At 55.2% G+C, this 26768-nt stretch overlaps 10 protein-coding genes across 10 annotated transcripts; 7 read left to right on the forward strand and 3 right to left on the reverse strand.

The window, feature by feature from the left end:
- Positions 1-2524: 2524 nt before the first annotated feature.
- BDZ83DRAFT_747971 (NDT80/PhoG like DNA-binding family protein) lies at positions 2525-4662 on the forward strand (the record flags this gene model as incomplete). The annotated part of the gene is made up of 3 exons (XM_060513539.1): positions 2525-3372; positions 3438-3809; positions 3900-4662. The coding sequence occupies 3 exons, from the start codon at positions 2525-2527 to the stop codon at positions 4660-4662; spliced, it is 1983 nt and encodes a 660-aa protein (XP_060370019.1).
- A 1918-nt stretch (positions 4663-6580) lies between these two features.
- On the forward strand, positions 6581-8159 carry BDZ83DRAFT_604266 (uncharacterized protein). The gene has a single exon (XM_060507262.1). The coding sequence runs from the start codon at positions 7032-7034 to the stop codon at positions 7383-7385; it is 354 nt and encodes a 117-aa protein (XP_060370020.1). The 5' UTR covers positions 6581-7031; the 3' UTR covers positions 7386-8159.
- A 515-nt stretch (positions 8160-8674) lies between these two features.
- On the forward strand, positions 8675-9728 carry BDZ83DRAFT_647522 (uncharacterized protein; the record flags this gene model as incomplete). Its single annotated transcript, XM_060510090.1, has 3 exons — positions 8675-8700; positions 8776-9437; positions 9634-9728. 3 exons carry the CDS (start codon positions 8675-8677, stop codon positions 9726-9728), a joined length of 783 nt encoding a protein of 260 aa, XP_060370021.1.
- Positions 9729-10397: 669 nt separating this feature from the next.
- On the forward strand, positions 10398-11861 carry BDZ83DRAFT_567722 (translation elongation factor Tu; the record flags this gene model as incomplete). The annotated part of the gene is made up of 3 exons (XM_060503981.1): positions 10398-10572; positions 10634-10662; positions 10728-11861. The coding sequence occupies 3 exons, from the start codon at positions 10398-10400 to the stop codon at positions 11859-11861; spliced, it is 1338 nt and encodes a 445-aa protein (XP_060370022.1).
- Positions 11862-12609: 748 nt separating this feature from the next.
- Positions 12610-13036, reverse strand: BDZ83DRAFT_747974 (40S ribosomal protein S29; the record flags this gene model as incomplete). Its single annotated transcript, XM_060513540.1, has 3 exons — positions 12610-12618; positions 12742-12841; positions 12975-13036. 3 exons carry the CDS (start codon positions 13034-13036, stop codon positions 12610-12612), a joined length of 171 nt encoding a protein of 56 aa, XP_060370023.1.
- A 118-nt stretch (positions 13037-13154) lies between these two features.
- Positions 13155-14797, forward strand: BDZ83DRAFT_604277 (protein disulfide-isomerase erp38). Its single transcript, XM_060507263.1, has 2 exons — positions 13155-14045; positions 14112-14797. Exons 1-2 carry the CDS (start codon positions 13535-13537, stop codon positions 14702-14704), a joined length of 1104 nt encoding a protein of 367 aa, XP_060370024.1. The 5' UTR covers positions 13155-13534; the 3' UTR covers positions 14705-14797.
- BDZ83DRAFT_604280 (heat shock factor binding protein 1) lies at positions 14798-15649 on the reverse strand. The gene is made up of 3 exons (XM_060507264.1): positions 15361-15649; positions 15140-15242; positions 14798-15073 (listed from the first exon to the last, which is right to left on the reverse strand). The coding sequence occupies exons 1-3, from the start codon at positions 15400-15402 to the stop codon at positions 14985-14987; spliced, it is 234 nt and encodes a 77-aa protein (XP_060370025.1). The 5' UTR covers positions 15403-15649; the 3' UTR covers positions 14798-14984.
- Positions 15650-15793: 144 nt separating this feature from the next.
- BDZ83DRAFT_604281 (uncharacterized protein) lies at positions 15794-18762 on the forward strand. The gene has a single exon (XM_060507265.1). The coding sequence runs from the start codon at positions 16027-16029 to the stop codon at positions 18595-18597; it is 2571 nt and encodes an 856-aa protein (XP_060370026.1). The 5' UTR covers positions 15794-16026; the 3' UTR covers positions 18598-18762.
- Positions 18763-23704: 4942 nt separating this feature from the next.
- On the reverse strand, positions 23705-24269 carry BDZ83DRAFT_604287 (uncharacterized protein). Its single transcript, XM_060507266.1, has one exon. The coding sequence runs from the start codon at positions 24049-24051 to the stop codon at positions 23791-23793; it is 261 nt and encodes an 86-aa protein (XP_060370027.1). The 5' UTR covers positions 24052-24269; the 3' UTR covers positions 23705-23790.
- A 99-nt stretch (positions 24270-24368) lies between these two features.
- On the forward strand, positions 24369-25826 carry BDZ83DRAFT_716101 (peptidase S8/S53 domain-containing protein; the record flags this gene model as incomplete). The annotated part of the gene is made up of 3 exons (XM_060511817.1): positions 24369-25043; positions 25153-25258; positions 25393-25826. 3 exons carry the CDS (start codon positions 24369-24371, stop codon positions 25824-25826), a joined length of 1215 nt encoding a protein of 404 aa, XP_060370028.1.
- Between the last annotated feature and the right edge of the window lie 942 nt (positions 25827-26768).

The following is a 26768-nucleotide window of genomic DNA, read 5'->3' on the forward strand; positions in this document are numbered from 1 at the left end:
CATGTGCCTGCTGTGGCGCGTCTTGGTTCCCAGGAGAGTCATGACACTTGACGGCAGAGCCCGAACAAAAGAAAAGCAGAGTTGCGACACCTGAATGCTTGAACGAACCGCGCCGTTGACAGCCTTGCTTTTGGGGAAACACCCCTCCCCTCCTTCGCCGTTGTTCGGCGAAAAAATAAGGACAGACTCAGAGACATTGCCTCTTGTCTGACCAGCCTGCCAGCAAAAGCCTCAGTCAGGCGCCTGTGTCTATTATATTAACCCTCTCTTAATATTGCCTGCCCACTCCACCATACCCGGACAGGGATGTTGGAACTGGATGTGTGCCCCAAGCGAGTTGAACTCGGCCCCTGGCCTCCAGCAATCTCGTGAACCGATCCCCCCTCTCACCCTCCCTCTCTTTCTCTTTCTCTCACTTTCACTTTCACTTTCACACATTCACACCCCCTTAGCCCCTACACCTTTCCGCTTCCTGACTTCGTCGGCGTCTCTGCCCAACGGTCTTCTAGAAAAATTGCGGGCCAGTAGCCTACAACAACCGTCGGAGGATTCTCTCTCTAGTTTTCTTATCGAGCGACACCCCCCTCTTCAACCCCTGGGCATTTCGCCATGATGCTTCCATTGGTCGCGACGAGGGTCTTGGGGCATTTCCAGCCTGCGATTTCTCCTCGAGAGATGGTCCCCCCCGTGCCTCCGTACGATCCTTGCCAGGTTCTTCTCCGTCCCTCCATCTCGACCGAGCTACGTACCGCATGTGCCACCCTGCTCACCAGGGTCAGTAGTGCCAACCCTGAAGGCTTGCCGTCAACTCTCTTCCAGGTCTTTTGCTCCTAGTGATGCCAGTTTGTGCAAGGGACTTGTTCACGCCTCCGGCAGAAGCGGGGGTGTGCTGGAGGGGAGGAGAGAGAAAGAGTGAGAGAAAGAGGGAGACTGTGTGTGTGAGTGTGTGTGTGTGTGTGTGTGTGTGTGTGTGCATGTGCGCGCGCGTGTCTTTGGAAGCGACCGAGTGAGAGGGGAGGAAGAGAAACAGAGAGTGAGTGAGTGTGTATGTACGGTACGGTACGTTACGGACAGAGAGAGAAAGTGGGTGTATGCCAGAGTCCAACTGGGGCCATTCAACCCGTATGTGTTCATGATACCTACGTAGCTATGCATCTTTTTCCTCAGGAATCGTATGTATGTTTATGTGCGGCTGCGGGTAATGAAGACTGGTCTTGGATGTGTGCGAATATGCGTCGGCTGGGTTCAACTTGTTCGCAAGTGTGTTTGGGCGAATAAGCGTTCTGTGATGCGCTGTTTCTCCATCCCCCCGGAGCTCGTCCGTAATGTTCACTCTGTGGTCTTGCTCACACTAATAACTCACTAAAACTAAGGTAAGGTAAACATTGCGTACCTTTGCTTGGACGGGCCAGTAGTCCGTATGCAAATTCATAAACCAGAGCTACACTACTGCAACAGCAGCAAAAGACCCTGGACCTGGTATCCTGAACTGTGCTCGTTTGCTCTTATCAAACCGTTTCAGTGCCGCCCCTCGTCCTGGGCCCTCGTCGACCTTGTCTCCCTCTCCTCCTCTTCTCCCAGTCTGCCAGCCTGCGAGTCTGGGTTTACGACGGCCTGCGTGCTGCTGCTTCTGCGTGCTGCGTGCTGCGTGCCCCCTTCCCTTCCCTTCCCTTTCCCATAGCGCCGCCTTCTAAGAAGGGTATTTCTTTAAACCTGGTCGCCGCTCTGCAGGGCGCATCCATACTCCATCGTCGTAGCTCCATAGCATGCCTTGTTCTTCCGCTCACCAGATCGCCCGCTCCTCACCTTCCTCCTTCCCAGTATGGTTGCATGCACTGACCGTCCTGTTCAAGAACCCGCCGTCACGTTGTACCGGTGACCTTGCCTTTGCCGCTGCCGCTGAAGAAGGCACAGGTCAACGGCCCAGCAAGAGGAACATCCCGTTGAGACATCAACTTGCTGCTCGACTCGACTCCGACTCGACTCGACGCAACCTTGACCTTGAACCTCGACCTTGCCTTGGCTGGCCTCCCCCAGCCCTGCCCCATCATTGTATCCACCCCAGAACAGTGCCGAAGATTTTCATCAGACACCCCCTCCAACATCTACCGTCCTCTTGCGACCCATCCACCCCATCAGATACAAGTATACATCTCTCCCTGCAACCTTAAACATGACCGTCGTCCGTTGATCCTCAACTTCATCTTTGCATCTTCTGCATCTTCTGCATCTCTCGAGTCTTCGCCAGCACTCCTCGAGATCAAATAACACACTCGCTCATCCTCCCCTTCACTTTGCCAACCCAACCTCTTTTGGTCAAGACGACTTACATCAACAACGTACATGCCCTTGTTGACTACCTAGCAAGGACCTCGACATATCCTTGTGTAAAATACACACGGAGACAAGAGACAGAGAAAGAAGAACAAGAAGAAGAGTGACTGAGGCGCGCTTGGGTCTGGAATAGGACTACAGCGCACCAGAGAGGCATGCTCTAATGTCAACCACGGTCACTTACCCCGTCATGGCAGAGCTGAAAGAGCCGGCACATACCAATCTTTGGTCGAACTATGGGAGTCCCGTCCAAATGTCGTCTCGATTCAACAACAGCCTGGATTCCGGCCTTGGAGGCCACGCCGCCAACTCACCACACGCGGGACGCCCTAGAAGCACCCACCCGAGTGTAGACCACGGATCTTATCCCTATGGTCGCTACCCCCAAGACGAGTCCGATGCGTACGACAGACATGCGCATCCCAGCTTGACGTCCCACCACAGCTTCCCCAACCTCAAGAGACCCTACTCGCAAACCGAACAGCCCCCTTACCAGGAAATTGTCCAGGACCTTAGAGACGATGGCTCCAAACTTACCGTCAACCACGACCACAAGCTGCTGTCATTCAAGAGGGTCCAAGACAAGCATACTATTGTCGACCAGCATGGACGCATGCAGCAGCTGGAGCTCTCTGCCCAGCTGCACGGAATGTTCTTCCTTTCCGAAATGCCAGCCAACAGCACCGACGGTTCCATCCTCCAGCCCGAGCTGACCTGCTACCGACGAAACCTCTTCCAGATTAGCGGCTCTCTCATCACCCCGCGAGGCCAGCTCTCTGTCATATCTGAGACTGGCGAGACTGTCCCCGTCAGCAACACTGAAGTGACCATCTCTGCCATCGAGTCTGTCGATGGCCACCCCGTCCGACTCATTGTCATCCCCTGGAAGACGCCCCCGCCCAACTCTCCCGAGATCACACAAACCCCAGACCAGGAGCCAGCGTCGCTTCCCCTGATTCCCTTCCAAGAAGACGGTTCGGAATCCGATGGCGAGTATGCCGTTTACCCCATTGGCTGGCGCCGACTGCAGTTCAGAATGTGAGTAACAACCCGAAACGGGCGCACTTGCGCAGACGTGACGAATCTCGACTGACTTGATAAAGTGCTACCGCAAACAACGGGCGGCGAAAGGAACTCCAGCAACACTTTGTGCTCCACCTCAAGGTTGTCGGGACGTTGGCCAACGGAAGCAAGATTGTGCTTACTGAAGCGACTACCGCACCTATTGTTGTCCGAGGCCGCAGCCCTCGCAACTTCCAGGCAAGAAAGGAAATTCCCCTGCTAGGATCGAGTGCTGGCTCCAGGGGCCAGGCCTTGGTTGAGACTGGACTGGGTATTGTGGCGGGACCGTTGGCCATCAAGCCGCAGGATGCCAAGGCAAGAGGGTTAGATATGCAGATGCCTCGTTCCGCTTTCACCTTCAACGCAGGAGGGCCCAAGATGCCGGGAGCACCCATGGGAGCCATGAGATCCAAGTAAGCTAAACCCCCCTTCCGTCCAGAGTACATGTCCATCACTTGATCGACATTGCTGTCATACGGAGCCCGGTTACTGACCCATCGTAGCTCATACCCCAACTGGTCCTCCTCGAATTCCGTGCCCGGAATGCCACAACTACCCCCGGCTGGCTCGGCAAGCTACCCGGCAACGACGATGGGAGAATCCTACCACAAGGTTGCTCTGCCGGGAAGTGCAAGCTTCGGTGGAGAAGCCCATGACATGCCTTTGCAAACGTCGATGCCTTCCGTCCAGCTTTCCCTGGTTGCCAACGAACAGCAGCAGCCTCCGATCAGAACACAATACGCTTATGTGCAAAGCACAACCGCTCCGCCACCACTATCAGTATCGGCCACGGCAATGGCATCGAGCTCAGACAATGCGCTCAACGTGCCTAGATACGTCGACAACCCCCGACCTACCAAGAGCCCAAGGCATGCAAGCCAGCCTTCCATCGGGTCGATGTCTCATCACGAGGCATCCCCGGAGTATCGGTACGGCTCGTCGTACGGAGCAGTGGGCAACAACCCCAGTGAAATTGCACCGCCGTCCTACAAGCCCGAAGCCTCCGCGTCGCACTCCAACCCCTCTCGAGACTACTACCCGCCCTCGAGTTCATGGACGACAACAGCTGGAGAGCCTGCCTCGACTGTTGCGTACAGCAGCAGCGAGGCAAGGCCGTATGGCTTCCCTGAACAATACTCAAGCGGAGGCTCTGCGCCAACCACCAAGCAGGAGCATGCTCCCGCCCCGCCAGCCCCTGGGTCATACAGCAGCGCCCACCGGGGATCATTTGATGGCATGAACCATTATTCCTGGAACACTAATTAGCTGCGAGAATTACTGATTGGCGGCTGGGTCACGCCACTTGTCTCCAAACATGAGGGGCGATAATAGGTCGGGCCGAACGATGCTTGAGCTGAGAGAAGCAAGATTTGAGGGCCGAACTTGTTTCCGGGCCTGGCATAACAGCCCTGACTGTGTACCACTAAAACTTCAATTCGTGGCCAGAAGAGTGATTGCGGTTCGGATTCGACTTTTTATCTTGAAGTACCTAGGCGCGATATTTCGATTCTGGAGCGCTGTCGAGGTGGGGGATTTACACCGATTGGAATACGGCATATCCCACGGCAAAGGAGGTTTCCCTCTGGCGGTTGCCATTTTTGGCTCTGCTCGGCATGGGCGTGGTTTTTTTTCTCTTTTTTTTACAAGGTCTCATGACAGACCGGACCCGAGCATAATTTGGGTAGGCGCAGCAACGACATGGTCGAGGTCGGCGTCAAGAGACGGGCATTGTCTGGGTGGCTGGGCATTTCGATACCACACGGAGGATAGCATTGACGTCGAATGCTCCGGCCGGACGCTTCTATCACCGGCTCCGGGCCGTGCTGCGACATTGTGTGCGCGGGTTACTTAACGATATGTATGGTATTTCTTGGTTTTTGTTGAGCGCCGGGTACCGGACAGGGAAAGCAATGAAAGGCATTGTGGTCTTTACTCGGCATCCTTGGTTCCGAATGCATCAACGTTGGCAAATTGTGTTGCCTGTGAGAAAGAAGGATATTGGGGGAAAGAAAAAGGACAAAGCCACAAAGGGCTCAGCCTCGAGGATGGGATGACGTCCAAAGTGAGATGGTCCTGGGCTGGTAGCCTTGTCCCAACCGTGTGGTTGGGTCCCGCCACCCACACCTCGGAGAGAGTTCGTCTGATTTACCCGGGACGGAACCAAACGGTTGGGTCCTCGCATGGGAAGGCACCGGCGGTGTGGAAACGGACGGCGGTTGAATGCTGGTTGGCTGGACGTCCGCCCAACGTGGTGGCGTTCTTCTGGGCGTGGTTTCTCGGACTCTTGATGAAGATTTTTTGTGTTTTTGTTTCGTTAGAGAATGAGGAAAGAGACGGTTTGTGGAAAAGGGAGAGAGAAGAAATAGTAAGAAAGAGTGCAAGAGGCGAGAAAATAGGCCAGAAAAATGCGCAAGCAAGCAAATAGGCAATGAACAAGCATCCATTCCAGCCCCAAAACCCGACGTTGATTCTTCCGTCTTCTCATCCAAGTTCCGGTGTCTTGATTGGGGGTGACCCCCCAGAGCTCGTATTCGAAATAGTTTGGTGGTTCACAATGAACAGAGAGACGGATACGGACACCGGGCACGCGGGTCCTTTATGTGTTTGGTCCACCAAGCCAACCTACCTTGACTGTTGGTGCGTAAACGCTCACACGACGCATACAAACATTGGGAAATCAGCCACCGACTTTGGTTGGGTTGGATTGGTACCTTGGACCTGGGACCTTTGACCTCTCCACCCCCCTTCTTCCTAGCAGTCACCTACTGGGTTGTATAAGGTGTCTGACCATCTCTGTTCATATTCTATGAGGGAGATTACCACCACCACCACCACCACCGTTCGGCGCGGCGTCTACGATCCCACGTCCCACACACACATACACGATCACACCTTGGCTAGTTGTACTTGTCGTTACGCACGAGTCTAAAAGGTGCGGGCGGGCCACTGCGGCAGGCCCGCTCAGCTGGGAATTTGTGATGCCAATAGTGCGATGGGGGGAGAAAGGGGGGGGGGGGTCCTAGTGGTGCGTTGGCGCTGGTGCTTGGGAGAGGACGGAATGAGTGCGGCTTGGGCGGGAAGAAAGCAAAAGCCTTTTTTCTCTCTGTATTAGGTATGTCCGTACATCTGTCTGATCTTTATGTTTGTACAGCATAACAGCGCAAGTGAGTCCTGATGACGCAGAATGGCGCCGGCTTGGCGAGTGAAAGACAGAGAGGGAGAGCGCGCGCGCGAGAGAGAGAGAGACAGCAAGAAAGGGAGGGGGAGGCCGTTGGGAGTCCAGAAGGAGGGAAGAGAATACGAATGGGTTGGTTTTCTGTCACTTTGGTTCATCTAGCCCCGAATCCTTCGTGATGAGAATCCACAGAGACTTGACCGCTTTGAGAGAAGAGAGCAAAGATGGTACTTTTGGTGGGATGTTTGTTGGATCCTTTTTTTTTTTGTCCTTGGTTATGGAATTGGAGTCGTATTCTTTGATGTTAGCCCACCACCAACCACCAACCAATACTACATACCAAATGCTGTGATACGCTGGCATACCTTAGGTAGGTACTGCGGTAGGTAAGGTAAGGTATCTTGCCATTTTCACTTACGCAACCCACGTAACCCACGCAACGCAGGGCGAGACGCGGGTGATGCCCGGTTCGGGCCTCTTGCTGGGAGGCTTGCGTTCAGCCTACTGCTGGGCGCGTGGGATCCTCGTAGGTGTGTGTGCGCGTGCCGTTTCATGCATGCATGTACGGACGCGGCGCAAGTGTAGGTTGGCTGGCAAGCTGGTAGGAGGATTGGGATGCGTCGCTGAGGAGGCGGAGGAGGAGGGCATGAGATGGAACTGTTGGGGCAGAAATGTACCGGATACTATGACAGGCGTACGCAATGGAAGGAGCAGGAGGGGGGATGGTGGCATGTACGGGGACCCGAGCAGCTGGGTAGGAATGACGATGATCCCCCCCTCCCATTCCCTCTACGGAGTACCTATCTTAGCATAGAAACGGGAGATGATAATTAGACTGCGAGAGTGCGAGAACAAAGTATCAGGAGGTACGTAGAGAGAGGGGGGCAAAGGTGGAAGACTCCGCTGGCGCGTTTACGGATACTTTCCCACGTTGTTTGAACCCAGGTCGGCCCGCCTTTTCATCCCACCCCTTGCTTTCCCACGTTATGTTTCCGACTGTCACTTTTGCTTTCTCTCCCACCGTCCCATGGTGTGTTCGTACATCAAACCCCACACCTCCTTGTCCGGTGGCTTGCTGGAGTGGTGCTCGGTTGACGAGCTGACGGCGGACACTGGGCAGGCAGGGAGTCTGATGTTGAGAGGGCTGTCATGTTTTGTATTGAGGAGGTATTAATAGAGGTCAGACAGACGTTTGGGATGGAGGGGGGATGGGAACGTGGGAACTTTGGGAAGATGTGTCTGGTTTGACGTATTGGGTACAAATTGGGTGGGGTTTGCACGGTGCGGTTGTTGAATACTTACCTTTGTGGGGTGGAGAAGAGATTGCTTCGAGTTGTATGAGAATGACCTGAGGCAGTCGATGCATTTACGACTAACAAAGGAAAAGAGGATTGTGGTGTCCGTGGTTAACTACCCGAATATTGAGTATCGGGTTCAAGAAGCTCCGTTGTAGGCAATGTGTACTTGAGAACCCGGTTGGTGGTAATGATGCAGCGTCAATCGCTGATCTTCGGCCATGAAGCTAATTGACCGCCCGCTTGCATAACAGTTCCGTTCAATATCTAGTGGTTCGTATGTATGTACTCCGTATTCGTACTTGCTCGCAAATTTCTGAATGAATGGTGTCTAGAGCGAAGCTCATTCCTTGTGTTCACTTACTCGTACCCGTTTGTACGGATACCCTGCAACTCCAACCCAAGTAAGGTAGCATGAGTGTGAGGACGACGGCGCGATAAGATAAGGTTCGACGCTCCTACTTTAGCGAGCGAAAATCTCAATTCAACGGCTCCGCGGTCGGGCGAAATTCTACCGGTCAGCCCGCCTGCCGTCCATCACATTGCAACCTTCCGTCCCGTGCTCAGAACTCCACATAGCACCGGTCTCACTGAAGTTGCTCTCTCGCCAGTTTTTTGTCTTCAGCTTTGCACGGGGACTCGGCGATCGAAATTTACGGCCGGGTGGGTTGCAATTCACTCACTCTCTCTCTCTCTCTTTCTCTCTCTTCGTATTCACTCGTCTGGCGCCACAACGTCACAACGTGCCAGAGCACCTTTCCGGTGCCGTCTTACGTGATCACCACCTCCGGACGAGGAATACGCAGCCATGTTTGAACTTCCTGACGCGAAGAGGTGAGGCGCAACCATTCCCTCTCCTGTGATCACCTGCGACGGCAGCAGCGCTGACCAGAACTTGGCGCAAAACAGAGTCCGGCGACAAGACCTCGGGGAGTCGTCCGGCGACGAAGGAGCGGACCACGACGAGCAGCAGAATGCGGACCTCCTAGCGAAGCTGCATGCCCGTATGGCGGGCATGCTCGACCTAGGCGACGCCGACGCCGACCAGGCCCCGACAGAAATGACCGAGCAACCAGCGACGGCGACGGATGGAGAGACGGGCGGGAATGGCGGTGGAGAAGACGAGCCCGAAGAGTTTGAGTTCCGGCTTTTCACCACATCGAACCCGGCGACAAAGATTGCGCTGGTCGACGAGGACGAGCGCGCGATGGCGGGCGACGGAGCCATGATCCGCAAGAGGCCGCTGTCGTACTACATCGCCGGGGAGCCGACGCCCGAAGTGAAAGCGGAACTCGCGTTCGCGGCGGTGTCGGGCGAGGAGGTTCTCGAGAGGGCGCAGAGGCGGTGGTGGGGTATGGAGCAGCCTTGGCGGGTGACGACGATTCCTGGGATCACGGTGTCGTCAAAAGGGACAGCGGGAACAGCAGCAGGAGACGTTGGAGAAACAAAAGAGGAGGCCGACGCCGCGGCGGCGAGGAGGAGGCGGCCTGGGAAGAAGAAGCGTCTTGCGATACGGGTCAAGCAGCGGGAGAGGGTGAAGAAGGCGGAGGAGCTGGAGAAGTTCAAGGCGGGTAAGGAGGAGGCACTGAAGGAGAAGAAGAAGAGGTTGAACCGGTTAAAGAAGCTGAGGAAGAGGGCCAAGGCGAAGGAGGGGAAGAATGGGGGCGGCGAGGGTGCTGGCGATGGTGGTGAGTCGGGGTCTGGATCTGACGGCGATGAGTGATAAGTGAGCTATCTGCCTGACTAGCTATTGTCATGAATCAATAGGTAGCCAGATCGACATGAGCGTGCTCTTTCAGACGTTTTCCGCTGCAGAAGAGAAATCAGCCGAGCCTATTCGAAAGAGCATGATGGCAATGTAGTTCAAATGTGATATCCGTGGACGTGCTCCTATGTCTACAAGAGTATCCCTCACGCTTGGATCTTTAGGTGCAAGAGTGGTTCGCGTCGTAGCATATAGCAGAATTGCAATCATGACTGGCGCTGGAACTCAGAGGTGCGACCTACTGGGTTCACCAACTTCATAGGTAGGCTGCCCATAGCAACACTAACGTCTACTACCAACATCAAGAAAACAAGAAGCTACGTCTTCAAGGCTCTTCAGTTTCCTAAGTCCTGCCGGTGCAATTCTTCAAGCGCCAAAACCACCATCTGCATGACGTGCAAGACCTAACATGTGCCCCAGCCAGTCAAGACCCGCGCATTACCGGAGCAGCACTCAAGGGATGCGACGCGACGTGAATGGCTCGTGAGGTGGGGCCGGGGAGAGCACTGACATACCGGCCCGCCAATGGATGCAGGAGCTCCAGCAGAGAGCTCCCCCGTCTTCCCTGGTCGAAAAGGAATGTCCCGGCAGCAAAAAAATTTCGAGGACGCCGACTCCCATCAGACGATACATCATCAACCTCCTTCCCCCCCTACCTCACCATCACAAAAGCCGTTGTCTACAACGAGCAATCTCATCGTACATCTCCTCTCTGTTCCTTCTTCTCTCTTTCTACTGTACTATTTAATACCCACAGCCTGCGAAAATGTCCGCCTCACTGAGATCCGTTGCGCCGTTCTTTCGGACGGCGCGCGCTTCGCTGCGCCAGGGCAACGTTAGCCCCCTTCAGGCCGCTCTGAAGAGACAGAACGTCTCCCCCATCCTCAACGTCTACCGCACATACGCCGTGTACGAGCGGACAAAGCCTCACGTCAACATTGGTATGGGCACCTGGACGATCAATGCGTGGAAAATGTAGCTAATCTGGGGGAACCTCTACAGGTACTATTGGCCACGTCGATCACGGAAAGGTACATACCAGGACCCGAGGTGGATTGTGCCAATGCGCGATAAATACTGACCAACCTCACAATAGACCACTCTGTCCGCCGCCATCACCAAGAGACAGGCTGAGAAGGGCCTCGCCAACTTCCTCGAGTATGGCGCCATTGACAAGGCTCCCGAGGAGCGCAAGCGTGGTATCACCATCTCCACTGCTCACATCGAGTACTCGACCGACAACCGCCACTACTCCCACGTCGACTGCCCTGGTCACGCCGATTACATTAAGAACATGATTACTGGTGCCGCCAACATGGACGGTGCCATCATCGTCGTTGCCGCCTCCGACGGTCAGATGCCCCAGACCCGTGAGCATTTGCTGCTTGCCCGCCAGGTCGGTGTCCAGAAGATTGTTGTCTTCGTCAACAAGGTCGACGCCATCGACGACCCCGAGATGTTGGAGCTCGTCGAGATGGAGATGCGTGAGCTTCTCAGCACCTACGGCTTCGAGGGTGACGAGACCCCCGTCATCATGGGTTCCGCCCTCATGGCCATGCAGAACCAGAGACCCGAGATTGGCCAGGAGAAGATTGATGAGCTTCTCAAGGCCGTCGATGAGTGGATCCCCACCCCTGCCCGTGACCTCGAGAAGCCCTTCCTCATGTCCGTCGAGGATGTCTTCTCCATCTCTGGTCGTGGTACCGTCGTTTCCGGCCGTGTCGAGCGTGGTCTCCTGAAGAAGGATACCGAGGTCGAGATTGTCGGCAAGGGTGACCAGATCATCAAGTCCAAGGTCACTGATATCGAGACCTTCAAGAAGTCTTGCGAAGAGTCCCGTGCTGGTGACAACTCCGGTCTTCTCCTCCGTGGTATCAAGCGCGAGGATATTAGCCGTGGTATGGTCGTCTGCAAGCCCGGCACCGTCAAGGCCCACTCCAGCTTCCTCGTCTCCCTCTACGTCCTGTCCAAGGATGAGGGTGGCCGCCACACCGGTTTCCACGAGAACTACAAGCCCCAGATGTACCTCCGTACTGCCGACGAGTCCGTCACCCTCACCTTCCCCGAGGGCACCGAGGACGCTAAGAACAAGATGGTCATGCCCGGTGACAACGTCGAGATGGTTGCCCAGCTGCACCACCCCTCTGCCGTCGAGGTCGGCCAGCGCTTCAACGTCCGTGAGGGTGGCCGCACCGTCGCCACCGGCCTCATTACCCGTATCCTGAAATAAGGGACACCCACCGAAAAATCTCTCGAAACCCGGTGGTGAAACGGCACCCAGAAACACAACTTCCCCGATATGAAATGGGAACCCGGATGGTGAAAAAATTGGGATTGTACAAAAAAAAAGGAGTTGGATTGCTTCACGATTTCATGTACAACCGACCCAAAGTTTTTCGCTTTGAGCCCTCGAGCTCGTGTATATTGTCGGGTCTTGGGCTCAAAGATCTCCGCTCTACTTCACCCCCTTGTCTTTGAATCATGTACTTTTAGAAGACGACGGACAATAGAACAATCTGTGCTTTGTGCCACATGACAACAACTTTACTGGCAAATTCCAACGCGTATATGCTCACTTGATATGTCATCGTGTTACTTGATAAACCTCGAGTCATCAATTACATCCCCATAACTTGGAGGGCCATACTAGCTAGCTGCTTGGTACCCAGGCGTCGCGCGGTTTCACGAGCTACAGGCGAGTCGTGCCGTCTTCACGCGCAGCTCAACTCAGTCTTTCTTTGCTTGATATTGAGGGCCCCAAGATTTTGGATGGTGGTAAAAGGTTCAATGTCGTGGTATTCGTCTATCCTCAGTTGGACGTCCGACGGATTTTTGCACTTTCCGTTAAGCCAGCCATAAGAACTCCAATTGCCCTTGGAAGCCTTCCCTCTTGTCTGAATGCATTTTTCCACAGGCCACTTATGCCCAACCACCTTTACCAAGTTCCCATCCTTTGCCGTCTCGGAGTTTTGGACAATTTAACGGTACTGTAGAATCGCAGCCTCGTGTTAGCGGTTTGCGCTTTCTGTATGATTATGGCTAGAGAGAGGGGGAGGGGCTCAGGCCATAGTCGATCGTAGGTTCCGGAGGGTTATGTGTAATTCGCATACCTTGTTGAAGCCGATGTCCTTGGCCTTCTCACGGAAGCACTGACGGCACAGGTTGAGGTCGTACTTGCGGATGAGACCGGCGGTGTGCTTGCAGACACGGCTATAGAAAGTAAAAATGTCAGCATTTCTGCTTCCTTTCTATGCGTCTCTGCGCGAGCGCGCGCGTTCCAATATTGCCGATTCCTTTTCTTTCCATCCAAAATCTTCGCTGAGAGAGGGGATTTTATTCGTACCAAGAGCGGGAGCCCTTGCCGTAGTTGCGGGGGCGGGAGTTCCAGACAGACTCGTGAGACATGATGGCGGTTGTCGAGCGGGTGGGCGGTGTCGTCGAGAGGGTGGTCGGCGAAAACTCGAGATGGTTTGGCTGTGGTTGGATTGAGGACGTCTGACGGAAATTTTTGTGCGCCTGTATTTTGCTGGGGCTTGGGTCAGGGTGGGTTGGAGCCCCCTTCGCTTCTGGGGGAAGTCCGTGCTTTGCTGATGCACGTGATATAGATAAGATAGGCGATAAGCTCTGTTGATAAGATTTGCCCCCCCTGCTTTCTGGTGGGGCCCTCCTGGGAACGCCGCTTGTTGGAGAAGTAACAAGGGACTGAGCTCTTCTGTGACGTTGGGGGACGACCTGCAAAGTGGCTTCTTTACCAATTCCTTCAACAGCTGATTTCAAAGCATCGGTCTGCACCACCATTATTCCTGACTGCTGATATCTTCTTCAGCAGCTTGATATCTTTTTCTTCGACGAGATACCACATAGCCTTTTTTATTCCCCCTCGTCCGATTCAATCAAGCAACAATGGTCGTCCTCAAGAGCTTCGTGCTCGGCGCTCTGGCAGCTACCGTTGCCGCCAAGTCTGCCGTGCTTGACCTCATTCCCTCCAACTTTGACGACGTTGTCCTCAAGTCGGGCAAGCCCACTCTTGTCGAGTTCTTTGCTCCCTGGTGTGGCCACTGCAAGAACCTTGCTCCCATCTACGAGGAGCTTGCCACTGCCTTCGAGTCCTCCAAGGATGTCCAGATTGCCAAGGTGGACGCCGACGCCGAGAGAGACCTAGGCAAGAGATTCGGGATTCAGGGATTCCCTACTCTCAAGTGGTTCGACGGCAAGAGCGACCAGCCTACCGACTATAAGGGAGGTCGTGATCTTGAGGCCCTGAGCACCTTCATCACGGAGAAGACCAGTGTCAAGCCCAAGAAGAAGTACACTCCGCCCAGCGCCGTTAACATGCTCACCGACGAGTCCTTCAAGACCACCATTGGCGGCGACAAGGACGTTCTCATTGCCTTCACTGCTCCTTGGTGCGGACGTAAGTCTCAAGTTTATAATGCCCTTTGTTCTTAGCCGACAATGCTGACCTGAACTTCTTCGACAGACTGCAAGACCCTCGCCCCTATCTGGGAGACCGTTGCCCAGGACTTTGTCCTCGACGAGGGTGTCGTAATCGCCAAGGTTGATGCCGAGGCTGAGAACAGCAAGGGCACTGCCGCCGCCCAGGGCGTTTCTTCCTACCCCACCATCAAGTTCTTCCCCAAGGGCTCCAAGGAGGGCGAGCTCTACACCGGCGGCCGCAGCGAGGAGGACTTCGTCAACTTCATCAACGAGAAGGCCGGCACCAACCGCAGCCCCGGTGGCGCTCTCAACGCCATCGCCGGCACCATTGCTTCCCTCGACGAGATTGTCGCCAAGTACACTGGCGGCACCAGCCTGTCCGACGCTGCCGCCGAGGCCAAGAAGCAGGCCGAGACCCTCAAGGAGAAGGCCCAGTACAAGTACGCCGAGTACTACGTCCGCGTCTTTGACAAGCTCAGCAAGAGCGACGGCTACGCCCAGAAGGAGCTTAAGCGCCTCGATGGCATCCTCTCCAAGGGTGGCCTCGCCCCTGCCAAGCGTGACGAGATCACCAGCAAGACCAACATTCTCCGCAAGTTCCTCGAGAAGGTCACCGGTGAGAAGGAGGAGTTGTAGTGAACTCCACCAGCAAGTTTCTAGACGCATCTTGAACTCTGGGTTTGGGGAAGTTCTAGGAGGTTGAAAAGCAAGCAACATGTAACTGAGCGTGTTTAGCTCAAGTTGGGATTGGTAGTCTAGGATACCGATGATGATGAATAACAATACCAAGTATAACTCAAGTCTGCCCCGTGGAAACCGACCATCATACGTAGCTCCTGTGAGGCTGTCCCTTGAACCCTAACGCCATCGGCATGCGAACCACCTGCCTCGTGAAGTATGCCATTAAGACTTGGACTCAAGACGACTTGGACGGGCCGGCGTCCTTCTCCTTGTTAGCTAGAAGAGCCGCCTCAAGGTTGTCCAGGCGGCGAGACATTTCGTCCACTATGTAGCTTTAGTACGTGAAATAGCAGCATAAACTTGTTCTTCTCGGGGGCTTCCTAGACTTACTCTTTGCAAAGATCTCACTTGAGACGCCCGCGAACTTGTTAGAGATTGTGTTCAGAAGCTCTTCAACGGCTGCGTTGACGTCGGTCTTGGGATCCTCTGAGATCTGTGATATTCTCCGACTTAGTTTCTGGAAGACCATGCGCATAACTTTGTTTGCCGCCCTGGGTCTAAAGAAGGCCAGACGACGTGCCAAAGGCCAAGTGGAAGGTGAAGTAACTGACTGCAGACTGGTTTGCGCTCGAGTCGGGGTTGTTGGAGGCCATTTTTATCTGCGAGAGAAGCTTTGACTCGTAAAAGGTAGAACCCGTGTGCAAAGCTCTTAACGTTATTGTTCAAGTTTGTCCTGGTTGCGTTTGAGATACCGTCGGTGGGGTTGTGAGCCTTGATGTTGCCTGGCTGGGAGTTATGAGAGATGAAGCGAGCGGTCCAGGTTTGGCGGGGTTCAATGTGTTTGCGCTGTTGGTTCCAGTAAACATGCAATGTGGAGGGGCCAAAATGCGCACGCGGAGGCCAGCTCTGGAAGGTGTCTGCTGCGGCGTGCAGCGCTAGCACCAGGGGACGGGTAACTATCCGCCCTCCAGTGGGGCCTGCCTAAGGCGATAAGACGACTCAAGCACCCCCAGGCTCCGGTATCCGTCGCGCCGTCAAACGGTCCGCTTTCAGCGACTTGGCTGATGCCGTCATCCGCCTTCAAAGTTACTTTTTGGTCTACAGTGTTCAGTTCATCCGTACATCGTCACCCTTCCCCCGATTACTACGCTACAGGCATTTTTTAATCGTCTCTTTATTTTTCGACCAACGAAGCTTCCTGCAACATCCGACACCTGCCGGCCAAGAGCAGTAGAGCGATGGCCCCGAGTTAAGCGGCCCAAGGCACGCCGCACACCATGCCCAGTCCATACCGAGACCCGCGCCTCGTCTTCCTCGCCCTCGCCTTCGTCGGCGTCTTCTGGATCCTCCTCTCCCCCGGCAATGGCGGCGCGTCTCTCTTCTCCGCCTCGGACCTGGCGATCCAGCGTCTGCGACGACACCAGCACGCTCTCGACCTCCTAAACACCTCGACGTACGGCGACTTTTCACCGCGCGAGAACGGCACGTCCAAGGACCTGCTCCCTAGGTCGCTCAACCTGACGGGCTTCCGCCCCGAAGACGGTTTCGCCTGGGACGATCTCGAGCGCTTTCGGGAACGCTGCTTGGAATGGAGTCACAACGCGATACCGCCCGTCGGCGGGGTGAACCTGTGGGACATTGGAGAGGGAGAGCCGGTGTGGCAGAACGCTACTGGCGCGGTCAAGGGGACCTGGATCCGGAGGGAAGCGACGTCGATGAGGGAGTGGACGAACTATAACCTGAGCGCCATCACGCCGAGCCTGCATTGGAGCGGCGCGCAGTCGGAGTGGGCCAGGAACATCACGGGAGACGAGGGCAAGATTTTGATGGACCTCGTCGACACCGGTAAGCACGGGAGGGAGCTGGACTACCGCAGCGACATCGAGGGCGACGAGGGTCTCTCGTCCGGCGGCAAGGTGCGCAGCGCAAAGGCATCCATTACCATTGAGGATGTCAAGGGCAGCGGCGTCAATTGGGAAATGAGGTTGCACGGTGTCCAATGGCCTCGTCAGGGGACCATTCTGTTGACGACGACCAGTGAGAAGTTTGACGGCATCTTTGGTCTGCCGCATTTGGCGCCCAGCTTAGACTTCTTCCAGTCGAGCCAGCGGCTGCTCAACCTGACGCTAGCTGAAGTGCTCCGCAGGAAGGAGAAGGAGGTGTTCAACGATGGCGTGATGCCGTGGACTTCAGATCTGTCAAACCCACCGGATACGCTCAACCCGACGCCGCATTGCGAGTACATCATGTATGCCCAAGTACATCCACCGGACAGGAACTTTTTAGACATGAAGGGCTTTCATCCGACCAGGGAGGGCATGGCAAGGATCATCAGCGACATTGAGCAAGAATTACGATTTCCAGAAGGCGCACCCATTCGCGGCGTCCCAGAGCTCCAACTCTCAGCCGTCATTTGGTCCCCAGACTGCGCCTTCTTCCTTGAGACCAAAGGGCCGCCTGATTTCGCGCCCGTTGATGGACAGCATCTTCAAGGCATGAAGACGGAGATTATCTACCACAAGATCCGGGTTTGGATTCTCCTCTTCGCAATGGTGATCCTCACACAGGCCCTCCTCCTCAAGCAGCAGATGAAGGAGTCGGCTACACCCTCAACGATGGGTCGCATTAGCTACTCGACCATTAGTATGATGGTCATGGTGGACGGTGGCATTTTCGCCGCGGCGTCCATGTGGGCTTTGGATGCGAGTATCACGTACCTGGAGTCACTTTCGCTCCTCTTTTCAGCGTTCCTGTCCATGTCTCTCGGTGGCTTCTTTTTGGCCGAAATTCACAAAGTGCAGGAGCCTGAGAACAGGAGGCGTGCCGAGAGGGAGCAGCAAAACGCAGACAATGACTCGCCGCGCACACCGGCGACGCCTGCGCAAGATCTCGAGGCGGACTCCCTCCCGCGGCCCGTCACCGCAGGGCCTCGCAGAAGAGCACCCTCGCCTCCGATCATCATCCCCTCGGATCAGGATATCGACGCGGAGATCGCAGACGCCACAAGCGGTGCGGCAGCCGTGCCAACAGCGGGCACCGGCGCAGGCGGCGGCCATCGCATCAGGCCCGAGGTCACGTTCCAGTCCGTCATATTCCGCTTCGCCATGACCGTGTCCCTCATCCTCCTCGTCTCCATCGCCTCCACGTCCTGGTACCCGCGCGTGCGCAACTTCTTCGTCAACAGCGTGGCCCTCGTCTACTTCTCTTTCTGGGTACCGCAGATCCACCGCAACATCATCCGCAACTGCCGCCGCGCGCTGACATGGCAGTTTGTCATTGGCCAGTCCGTCCTGCGGCTGCTGCCCTTTGCCTACTTCTACGTCTACGAGAACAACTTCCTCTTTGCCGAAACGGACCGCCGTGCGTTCCTCGTCTTTTGCGCGTGGCTGTGGATCCAGCTCTGGGTCCTCGCGTTCCAGTACGTGCTCGGCCCGCGGTTCGGTATACCAAAGAGCTGGACCCCCGACGCGTGGGATTACCACCCAGTCCTGCGCGAGGACGGCGTCGAGGCCGGCGGGCTGCCGATCGGTCTGCTCTCGGAGCCGGGATCGCCGTCTCTGGAGAGGGTGAGGTCGGGCAGCGGCGGCGAGGACGTGAAGGATAAGAAGAGTAGCGGCGGGAGTAACCTACGCGCCATTGACTGCGCCATTTGCCGTGAAGTGCTCGAGGTGCCCGTCATGCGGGCGGGCGAGGAGGATCCGACGGCCGGAGGGGTCGTTGGCGTGTTTACGAGGAGGAATTACATGGTTACGCCATGCAGGCACATCTTCCATAGCGCGTGTCTGGAGGGTTGGATGCGGTTCAGGTTGCAGTGTCCCATCTGCCGAGAAGAGTTGCCTCCTTTGTAGGAGTAGCGAAAGAGCGATTGCATGCTTTCTGGCTGTCTTGGAGCGCGTGTGTCATAGCGGGAAGATTTAATCATGTATTTTGTTAGAAAATGATACCAGAATGAGAACCGGTTAGGACACATTCACCTGAGCATCAAGTTGCGGTCTTGTGCAAGATTTGTTGAGTGAATGATACCATGGCTGCGTACTTGTGCCCTACATGACATGGAAATCGAACATTGATGCGAACGGTACCAATCATAGTCATGTTGCTTCAGATATACCCCTTGTACGGCCGGAAGTGATCTTTGTGGAAGAAAGGGGTTTGCAATCCCTCTCTCCAAACATAGACCGGCTCTTACTCAAGATCATGAGCGCTTCCAGGCATAAGAGGCCAGACGCCTTTAGACGGATAATCAGAAGAAAAACACGCATCGCCACGGTGGTATTTTCTTTACTGTAGGAGCAGCACTCGGAACTACGCTTCCAAATTACTACTCGATAACGAGACTTTTTCTAAGCAGGAAGAAAACGTAGGAAAAGCGAAGAAAGTTTTTGGAACGGCAAATCGGTTTTCTGTACCTCGTCGAGACAAACGCTTGGCCGTTTCCAGTCTCTTTGAACATCACAGATTTGTGTCAAGTAGAGGAGAAAAGGCTGCTTCAATCCACCTATCCCTTCCTGCCGGGAGGGGGGGGGGTATTAACTGCTCTCTCTCTTCTAATCCCCAATTGGAACGTGTTTCATTATCACGGGTTCATTCAAAAGAAATACGCCAATATGGATTATGTATCCAGGGGACCGTCGGGATGACCTTCTAGAGCCACGGCAGTCACTATCCATTCCGGGGCGGGCTGTCAAGTTGGATGATGACGAGGACGAGGAAGGCTTCAGCATGACTGACCCTTTGAGTCTATGTTTCTTCACTGAAGAAAATGTGGGCTAGGGAGTAGTGAATGTGAGTTTCAGGATACATGGATAGCCGTGCAATATGGACCATCTGCCCTCTTCAGGGGTAATAGGGGGGGTCAGGTAGCGACTCTCAGCCCTCTCTATCTTGGTATAAGTTGATAGGCGAGAACATCGAACGACACATTGAAATATAATCTTCCATGTATAATATATTCCTTCCACAACCCGCTGACCTCAGCATCGTATATACCATGAGGAAGCGGCTGGCCATACAACTACAAAACCCAAACGAGGACATGGCAGCAGTTTCAACACGACGCAGGAGACGAGAGGAGTAGTCCGAGGGGAAAGGCTGCGGCTCACATTTTGTCATCACACTCAGCCTAGCACCAAAGAACATCTCTGACACACATATCATACGTACAGAATTATTACTGATGGAAATGAACTTCCCGACCCCCAAAGGCGTTTCCACGAAAAAGCTATTGGCAGCGAACATCATTCGACACAGCATGCAACCCGGATAGACCACAAGATCTCCCGGGGACCTGTAGAGATGAGGGGAAACACCCGCCGCGCATCCGCTCCGCGCCGCCGCCTTCGCATGATGTTTGTCCCATTAATCAAGGCACATTACCTACACTGGGCCAGTCAAACAGTCACGTCAACCCCCCGGCGTCAAACTGAAAGAGACAGGCCAGCTGGCGTCTCATCCATCGGGCCAATGAGTAAAGGTAGATGGCCTAGAGCTCACAATCGCTCCTTTCCATTTCCCTGAGGCGCAAACTGCATTGTTTCAAAAGGGTCAAGGAACAGAATGGCTGCAGCCAAGCTCGCTGGCGTTCCATCCAGGGGTTTCCCTTCCATTCAGGCATATGGAACAATTCGAGCGCATCCATACCATTTCCGTGGCGTTGTGTACTGAGAGGCATCAACGCTGGGCTTGCCTCGATTCGATTCTCCGCAAAAGCTACCCTGGGTGATAGACTTAGCATCATAATATTGATGGTCGCTGCTCGTTTGCTCTTTTCGTGATCGAAAATAAGTGACAACTGCTAGCGATGCTCGTAAGAAGAGACGGCTGCGTGTCTCACAAGGAGTAGAAAGAAGGCAACGAGATGGCCACCCCTGCCCCGGCTCTGCGGTCATGCGGCACAGCAACGTCCCTAACCCATCTGTCCTACCTTATCCTCCTGCCTACCAAGACGTCAGCATAATTGCCGTTACGAAAGAAAAAAGAGTGGTTTCAATCGTATCGTTGAACCTGATCGTCGGTAGTCCACCAAATCGGACCTGCGGCTCGTTCTGGATCTTTCAGGTGACGCAAACCTCTTGTACGTGCAAACAGCAAAAGAAAGCTCGTTTAGCGATGAATGGGTGAGCGCCACAAGTGTAAGAGCGTTTATGCTCATCGGTCCTGGGACAATAGAAACGATTTGTCCTTCATGTTGTGTCGTGTGAGGGTGAAGGAAGCGGTACCAGGGCGGCCGGATGCCAGCGGCCGAGAGCGCCGGTGTGACGAATGTAGTCACCACGAACCCTTGAGAGGCGACACCAGTGACACCGTGAACGGCGTGGAGATCAGGATGCTTAGTTCCCGTACCCGGAAGCCTGGGAATCTCGGGCGAGGCCGAGAATCAAATGACGCAGCGGAAACGGCGTGCCGAGGCCTTGAGTTCCTCGGGCCAGGGTGGGTTCCGTAACCGACCGATCCTCAGCTAGTCTTCTCAGGGATCTTTGATTTGTTCTCAGGCCAGCCCCGTAAGGCGGAGGGACGCAAGGGAGTGGGCGGTGCTGGTGTCCAGACAAGTTGAGGTCTCTCGCTGTCTGCTTGTGATGTACAGATACGGGTGTCTAAATCTGGTCAGCTTCGGCCAGTGTGTATGGGCGATCAACCGCGTGGGGTACTCCACGATGGACACATCTATCAGTCAGACTGTTTCGGAGTACCCAGATACTTGGGTATCGAGCAGTCGTATGAAATCATAGCCAACGTACCGAAGCTCAGGAAAAGGCCCGAGGGAGGTTTGGATGACCAGCTCAGTGGTCTGTGAAATCAAGCTTGCAAGCACCAGCATGGCAGACCCTGGTGGCTGTAAGCACAGCCTGCCATCGAGTGGAACTTTTGGGGCCATGATGGAATCCGTACCAGCGATGCTCTCGCTTCCATTCTGACATGCAGCTTAGCTGCATTGGCCTGTCCGATGGGATTGGCCCAACGGTCGCCCGAATTTCGCAGTGAAGGTAGACCGGACAAGGCACCTCGCGAGGCATTGCGCCATGGCACTTGAACCCCCCCTCTGGCATCGGAGCTCGCGATGGTAGATTGGTACCTGACAGACTGAATGTGCCATCGAAGTAGCCGCGGGTCGCTGTGCATAAAATCACGATGCACGTGTAAGGGAATGGGGGCCCCATACCGAGACGTCCCTTCCCCACGATACTGGGAATCGCCAGCGGACATGTCCGAGAGACATTGATGCTTGGTGACGTGCAGAAATGGAGCCTCCAAAGACTGCGGCGGAACACGCTTCCTAGTCGATCTGGCTGAAAGCATAGTAGGGAGGTTCTGCACTGTCCCTACGTCGAGCTGGCTATCGCAAATTCCACTTGGAAGATACGGTCATGTCAGCCGCTCTCCTGGGTCCTTGGCATACAACGCCTTTCATTCGTAGTCGATTTGGAATATCACAAAGAAATCCAAATCACTGCCGAGGCCCACTGGCTGGCTGCCCCTCGCAGCCATGGGAGAGTCTCACTCCCGAACACCACCGGTTCGCAGAGGTCTCAGTTTCGATGTCGAGGGCTTTAGGTCGAACCATATCTCCGGAACCGGTTGCACGTCCGTGAGATTCGGGTCCGTGTTCGCAGTTGACACATCCGCTTCCCGCCCCATGCCACAGCGAAGGGCAGAATCTTCCGGAGAGGCGCCGCCAGGCGTACGAGGAAACCGGAACACCAATCGGTTGTTCCTCCAGGGGGAAGAGAGAGGATCAGACGGAGCCCCACGTCTCAGACCTTGAAAACTTGAGTGCATCGGGTGGCTGACGTTCGTCGAAGTCGGTGACTAGCCTGCAGAAGCGATAGTCTAGACACCAGCGTGGAGTAGGCCACGGCCTCTGATTAGTCCATGATCGCATTAACACGGTACGTGATCATGGATGGTAGGGCTGAAGAAGACGCAAAGAAGGTGCATAGATGCAGCGAACGTCATTGTGGGAAGACATTGGTGCCGTCAATCAAGGGTCGGTATGGCTTCTTTGCAGTATCTCAAGAAGCAGAGGGTGACTTTTTTGATGGACGATGGCTGAGCAGCGGCGCTAAGGCAGGCGATATGTAGGCAGTCTTGAGGCAGATTCGCAAGATGCAGTGGGATACATGGGGGCTCCTGGTTCGAGAGGAGGCCGCCCTGATCAAGCCCTTGGGTCAGTGAGTCCAGGGAAGGCCAGTGGAGGCTTTCCTGGCCACCCAGAGCCATGCTTCGAGGTCTCTGGCGCATAGGGCTGAGATGGAGGGTCAAGGAGTGGGTGAGTGTTTGTCTCGTCTTTGAAAATGGATTGGTCCCCGTGGTCCCTTGTTCCCCCCTCCTCTACTGCTGGCAACGACCATGGACGAATGCATCCAAGCCCCTCAGACAGCGGAAGCGGGCCGGTAGGATGGACATTGCATGTGGCGCAGCTGACATGGCCGAAGCGGTGAATCAAGCCGAGACATGGGCTTTTGTTTGCCAGATGAGACGCAGGCCGTGTCTGTCCAGAAACTCGGCGAGAGACGAATGGATTGGGCAAAGTGTGAGGCGGGGGAAGTTGTCAGGTTTCTACACAGTAGTGGAATTGTGTGTGTGTTTCCACCCGCAAGGTAAGAACAGCGCCGGGAAAGGCAACAAAACGTTTCGATACTTTGGTCTGAACATCTGGTCAGTGCTCAGATACAACCCTGGGTACTTCTGTATGTACCTCACTAAAGGTATTGAAGTACAGACACCACAAATCACAGATCACCAAAGGGCAACAGCTTACATGCTTGCCCACTGACCTTACACCCTACGGCCCTTCCCGCAAGACAAGACTCTCTGCTCCGGGCATGCTCGCCTGGCAGTGACACAACGCCGTCGACACGGGCCGCGTGCGTCCAGTCATCATGCCGGCTCATGCTCTCCCCGTCTTGTTACTGCAACTTGAACTGTTCAGTGCCCAGGCTCCTGCTTCTGCTCCTGCTCGACTGGTGCTCCTGCCCGTGGGCGATACGAGGAATGGTGACAGAAACATGCAGCTGCAGCGCGCTCTTGCATGCCAAGGGAGACTACCTCCTGCTCCCGTGATTGTCTTGTCTCTCCCTCTCTCTCTCATCCTCAGAATTCACCTCACGGGGAAGAGCAGTCAAAGGTCGTTTTCCATTCCGGTCCGTACCAGTCTGTGGTGTAACAGACGCGATAAACTTGGAGAACATCGCCTCAGGCCCAGCATACATGAGTGAGGAAGTAGACTGCTGAATCGTCAACGATGTCAATGCTTCCCCCCACGAGATAAGCAAAAGACTTGAACATGGGCATCGCAATTGCATCGTTCAATGGCGAACACAGCTACAACATGCCTCATTGGGAAACATGCCCGCCTCGTATGCCCTGCTCATGCCTTGCTCGCGCGTCTACGAGGTACGGGTGAGGTTGCATCGCCGTCTTGACCTTCGATTTTGAGAAGGCTCGAAGTCAGATAACTCCACAGGCGCTCGTCTTGGCTCTCGTGAATACGATGATAGAATGTTTAGAGACAATGAATCAATGCAATGATTGCGATTTAGATCAAGTATAAAAAGTAGAGATAGACATGAGGGAAGTGGTAGGTAGCTGCTGATGTGATTGCCAGTAAAGCCAGTGAACAATGCCCTTCATCAGCGCAACTGCAGTCCTCCTCACGCTGGGCCTCCGTGCCCTAGCCGCTCCCGCACCGGCCTCCGTCGCCCCGGACGGCATCATCCCGGGCGAGTACATCGTCTCCCTGAAACCGGGCCTCGCCCGCTCCCAAATCGAATCCCACCTCGCCCGCGCCGCCTCCGTGCACAGCCGCCGGCGGCGCGACACTCCCACAGGCGGTATCAGCAAGACCTTTTCCATCGGCGCCTTCAACGCCTACGCTGGCTCCTTTGACGAGGCCACACTCGCCGAGATCCTCAGCGGCGACGTCGAGGGCGCCGTGGCGTCGGTCGAGCCGAACCGCCTTGTGGAGATTGACGCCCTCGTCACGCAGGACGCCGCGCCGTGGGGTCTCGCGAGTTTGTCGTCGCCGAACCAACTGTCAAGCTCGTCTGACGGTCAACCTTATACCTATGATGACTCTGCTGGCGAGGGCTCCTTTGCGTATATCCTGGACACGGGCGTGCAGGTGTACCACCCTGACTTCGCGGGCCACGCTGTGAAGGGGTACAGTTCGCAGCCTGACGAGGAGTTTGATGACTTTGGAGGGCACGGCACGCACGTTGCCGGTACTGTTGGGTCCCAGACGTACGGGGTCGCGAAGAAGGCGACTGTTGTGGATGTTAAAGTCCTTGCTGGCATTGTAAGTGTTCTCTGTCTGTACCTCTGGTTGCTAATCGGGAGGATATTGCTTTCAGAATGTGGCTGTTGATCAATACTCCATGTTTAATAAGTCTAACTTGCGGGCACAGGGCACCGGCAGCGTCGCAACGGTCCTCGATGGCTACAACTGGGCCGTCAACAACATCACAGACACCCCTGGTCGCCTCGCCAAGTCCGTCATCAGCATGAGTCTCGGTAAGAAACCCCCAAATTCAATTGCAAGCCAACATTACGCCCGCCGGCCATGAAATGGGTATCCCCTGGAAGTATGGACTAACACGCAACCTTCCCCCGGTTTGCTGCTGCAGGGTTCCCAGTAAGCACAACAGCCTCCGCCCTCGACGAGGCGGTCAACGCAGCCTACGACCTGGGTGTCCCGACTGTCGTGTCGGCCGGCAACCTGAATCAGGACGCCAGCCAGCGGTCGCCCGCGCGGGCGGCGCGCGCCTTTACGGTGGCGGCCGCGGACTGGAACCGGACTCGGGCGTCCTTTTCCAACTTTGGTAGCCTGGTCGAGGTGTTTGCGCCGGGCGTCGCGGTGCGCTCGCTCGGGCTCGACAACGGCACGACGGTGTACTCGGGTACCTCGCAGGCTGTCCCGCACGTCACGGGTCTGATTGCGTACCTGAGAGGCAAAGAGGAGGGTTTGGATACCCCGGACGAGGTTTTTGCGAGGGTGGAAGAGCTTGCTGTTGAGGGTGTAGTTCGGGACCCTCGGGGTACTGCAAATCTGCTTGCTTTCAACGGTGCTGTTTCCTCCTGAGGGTCCGGGGCGTGTAAGTGCGTGTTGTTGACTCGCAGGGCCAAAGAGGAAAGAGGCGCAGGCGTAGAGGTATTTTGCGAATGTTGGGTCGTCGGGCATGATACAGACACACATGCATTACTTACATGTGAGGCACATGGAAGCAGCAGGAATCATCCATCCTGGATGAAGAGTCTCTGAGACTGTGTCACTTGGCTCTGGAAGTCTGCTCCCCCAATCTTGCGTCTGTTTCGGAGCAATTCTCAACTTGGAACTTTTGTTTGTTTGCTTGGACTGGCGGTACATGAGGGGTTCGTACTCCCCCAACCTTCGAGCACTTTGTCGGAAGTCTTTGGCATCTCTTTCCCGTGGTTCTGGACGAACGGGACTGGCTGAGACGCAATGTTATCGGTACCACTCTGTACGAATACACTCATCAGCCAGTGGATTGCTTCCATAATACATGGTATTTTAAGAGCCCGCTTGGTAAGCTTGCCGGTCCGGCCTCGGTGTAGTCGCAGATGCCGAAACGGCAATCCTCAGGGCCCCAACGTCCTTTACCAAGCGGAGCCGCCGTTTCTATTGGCAGCGGCGGGCGCCGACAACCTGACAACACACCAACCGCTTTCGATATTGGGCCTGGGAAGGGAAACGGCATGGTGACTGCATCGAGACGTGGGCTGGCCTGCTAGTGTAGTCTTTAGTCTGTAGAGCAATGGAACAAAAACTGCGGCCCTTTGAGCTACACCAAGGTAAGGTAGCCGTCCAATGGTCCAGGGAGAAAGGGGTGCCTTGTCCAACAAATCTACAGGTAAGCACGTGTCGCCGCGGGGAACCCACCATCATCCATGTCCTCGCCTTGCTCCCCTTGCCGTTCTCTCTTCCAATCTTGTGTTCATGGATTCTGGAGGGTGACTGGCCCAGTGGGTGGGAGCAAACCTGCGAATTGGCGATGATGACCTG

Source organism: Colletotrichum acutatum, assembly GCF_030867785.1.
Source record: "Colletotrichum acutatum strain CBS 112980 chromosome Unknown BDZ83scaffold_9, whole genome shotgun sequence".
Classification (NCBI taxonomy): domain Eukaryota; kingdom Fungi; phylum Ascomycota; class Sordariomycetes; order Glomerellales; family Glomerellaceae; genus Colletotrichum; species Colletotrichum acutatum.

Coding starts and splice junctions, on each gene's coding strand:
- BDZ83DRAFT_604266 (XM_060507262.1), top strand. CDS start 7,032: ATGCCCGGTTCGGGCCTCTTGCTGGGAGGCTTGCGTTCAGCCTACTGC.
- BDZ83DRAFT_604277 (XM_060507263.1), top strand. CDS start 13,535: ATGGTCGTCCTCAAGAGCTTCGTGCTCGGCGCTCTGGCAGCTACCGTT. Junction 14,046..14,111: donor CACTGCTCCTTGGTGCGGAC/GTAAGTCTCAAG, acceptor CTTCTTCGACAG/ACTGCAAGACCCTCGCCCCT.
- BDZ83DRAFT_604280 (XM_060507264.1), bottom strand. CDS start 15,402: ATGGCCTCCAACAACCCCGACTCGAGCGCAAACCAGTCTGCA. Junction 15,243..15,360: donor CGAGCGCAAACCAGTCTGCA/GTCAGTTACTTC, acceptor AGAATATCACAG/ATCTCAGAGGATCCCAAGAC. Junction 15,074..15,139: donor AAGTGAGATCTTTGCAAAGA/GTAAGTCTAGGA, acceptor AAAGCTACATAG/TGGACGAAATGTCTCGCCGC.
- BDZ83DRAFT_604281 (XM_060507265.1), top strand. CDS start 16,027: ATGCCCAGTCCATACCGAGACCCGCGCCTCGTCTTCCTCGCCCTCGCC.
- BDZ83DRAFT_604287 (XM_060507266.1), bottom strand. CDS start 24,051: ATGCAATTGCGATGCCCATGTTCAAGTCTTTTGCTTATCTCGTGGGGG.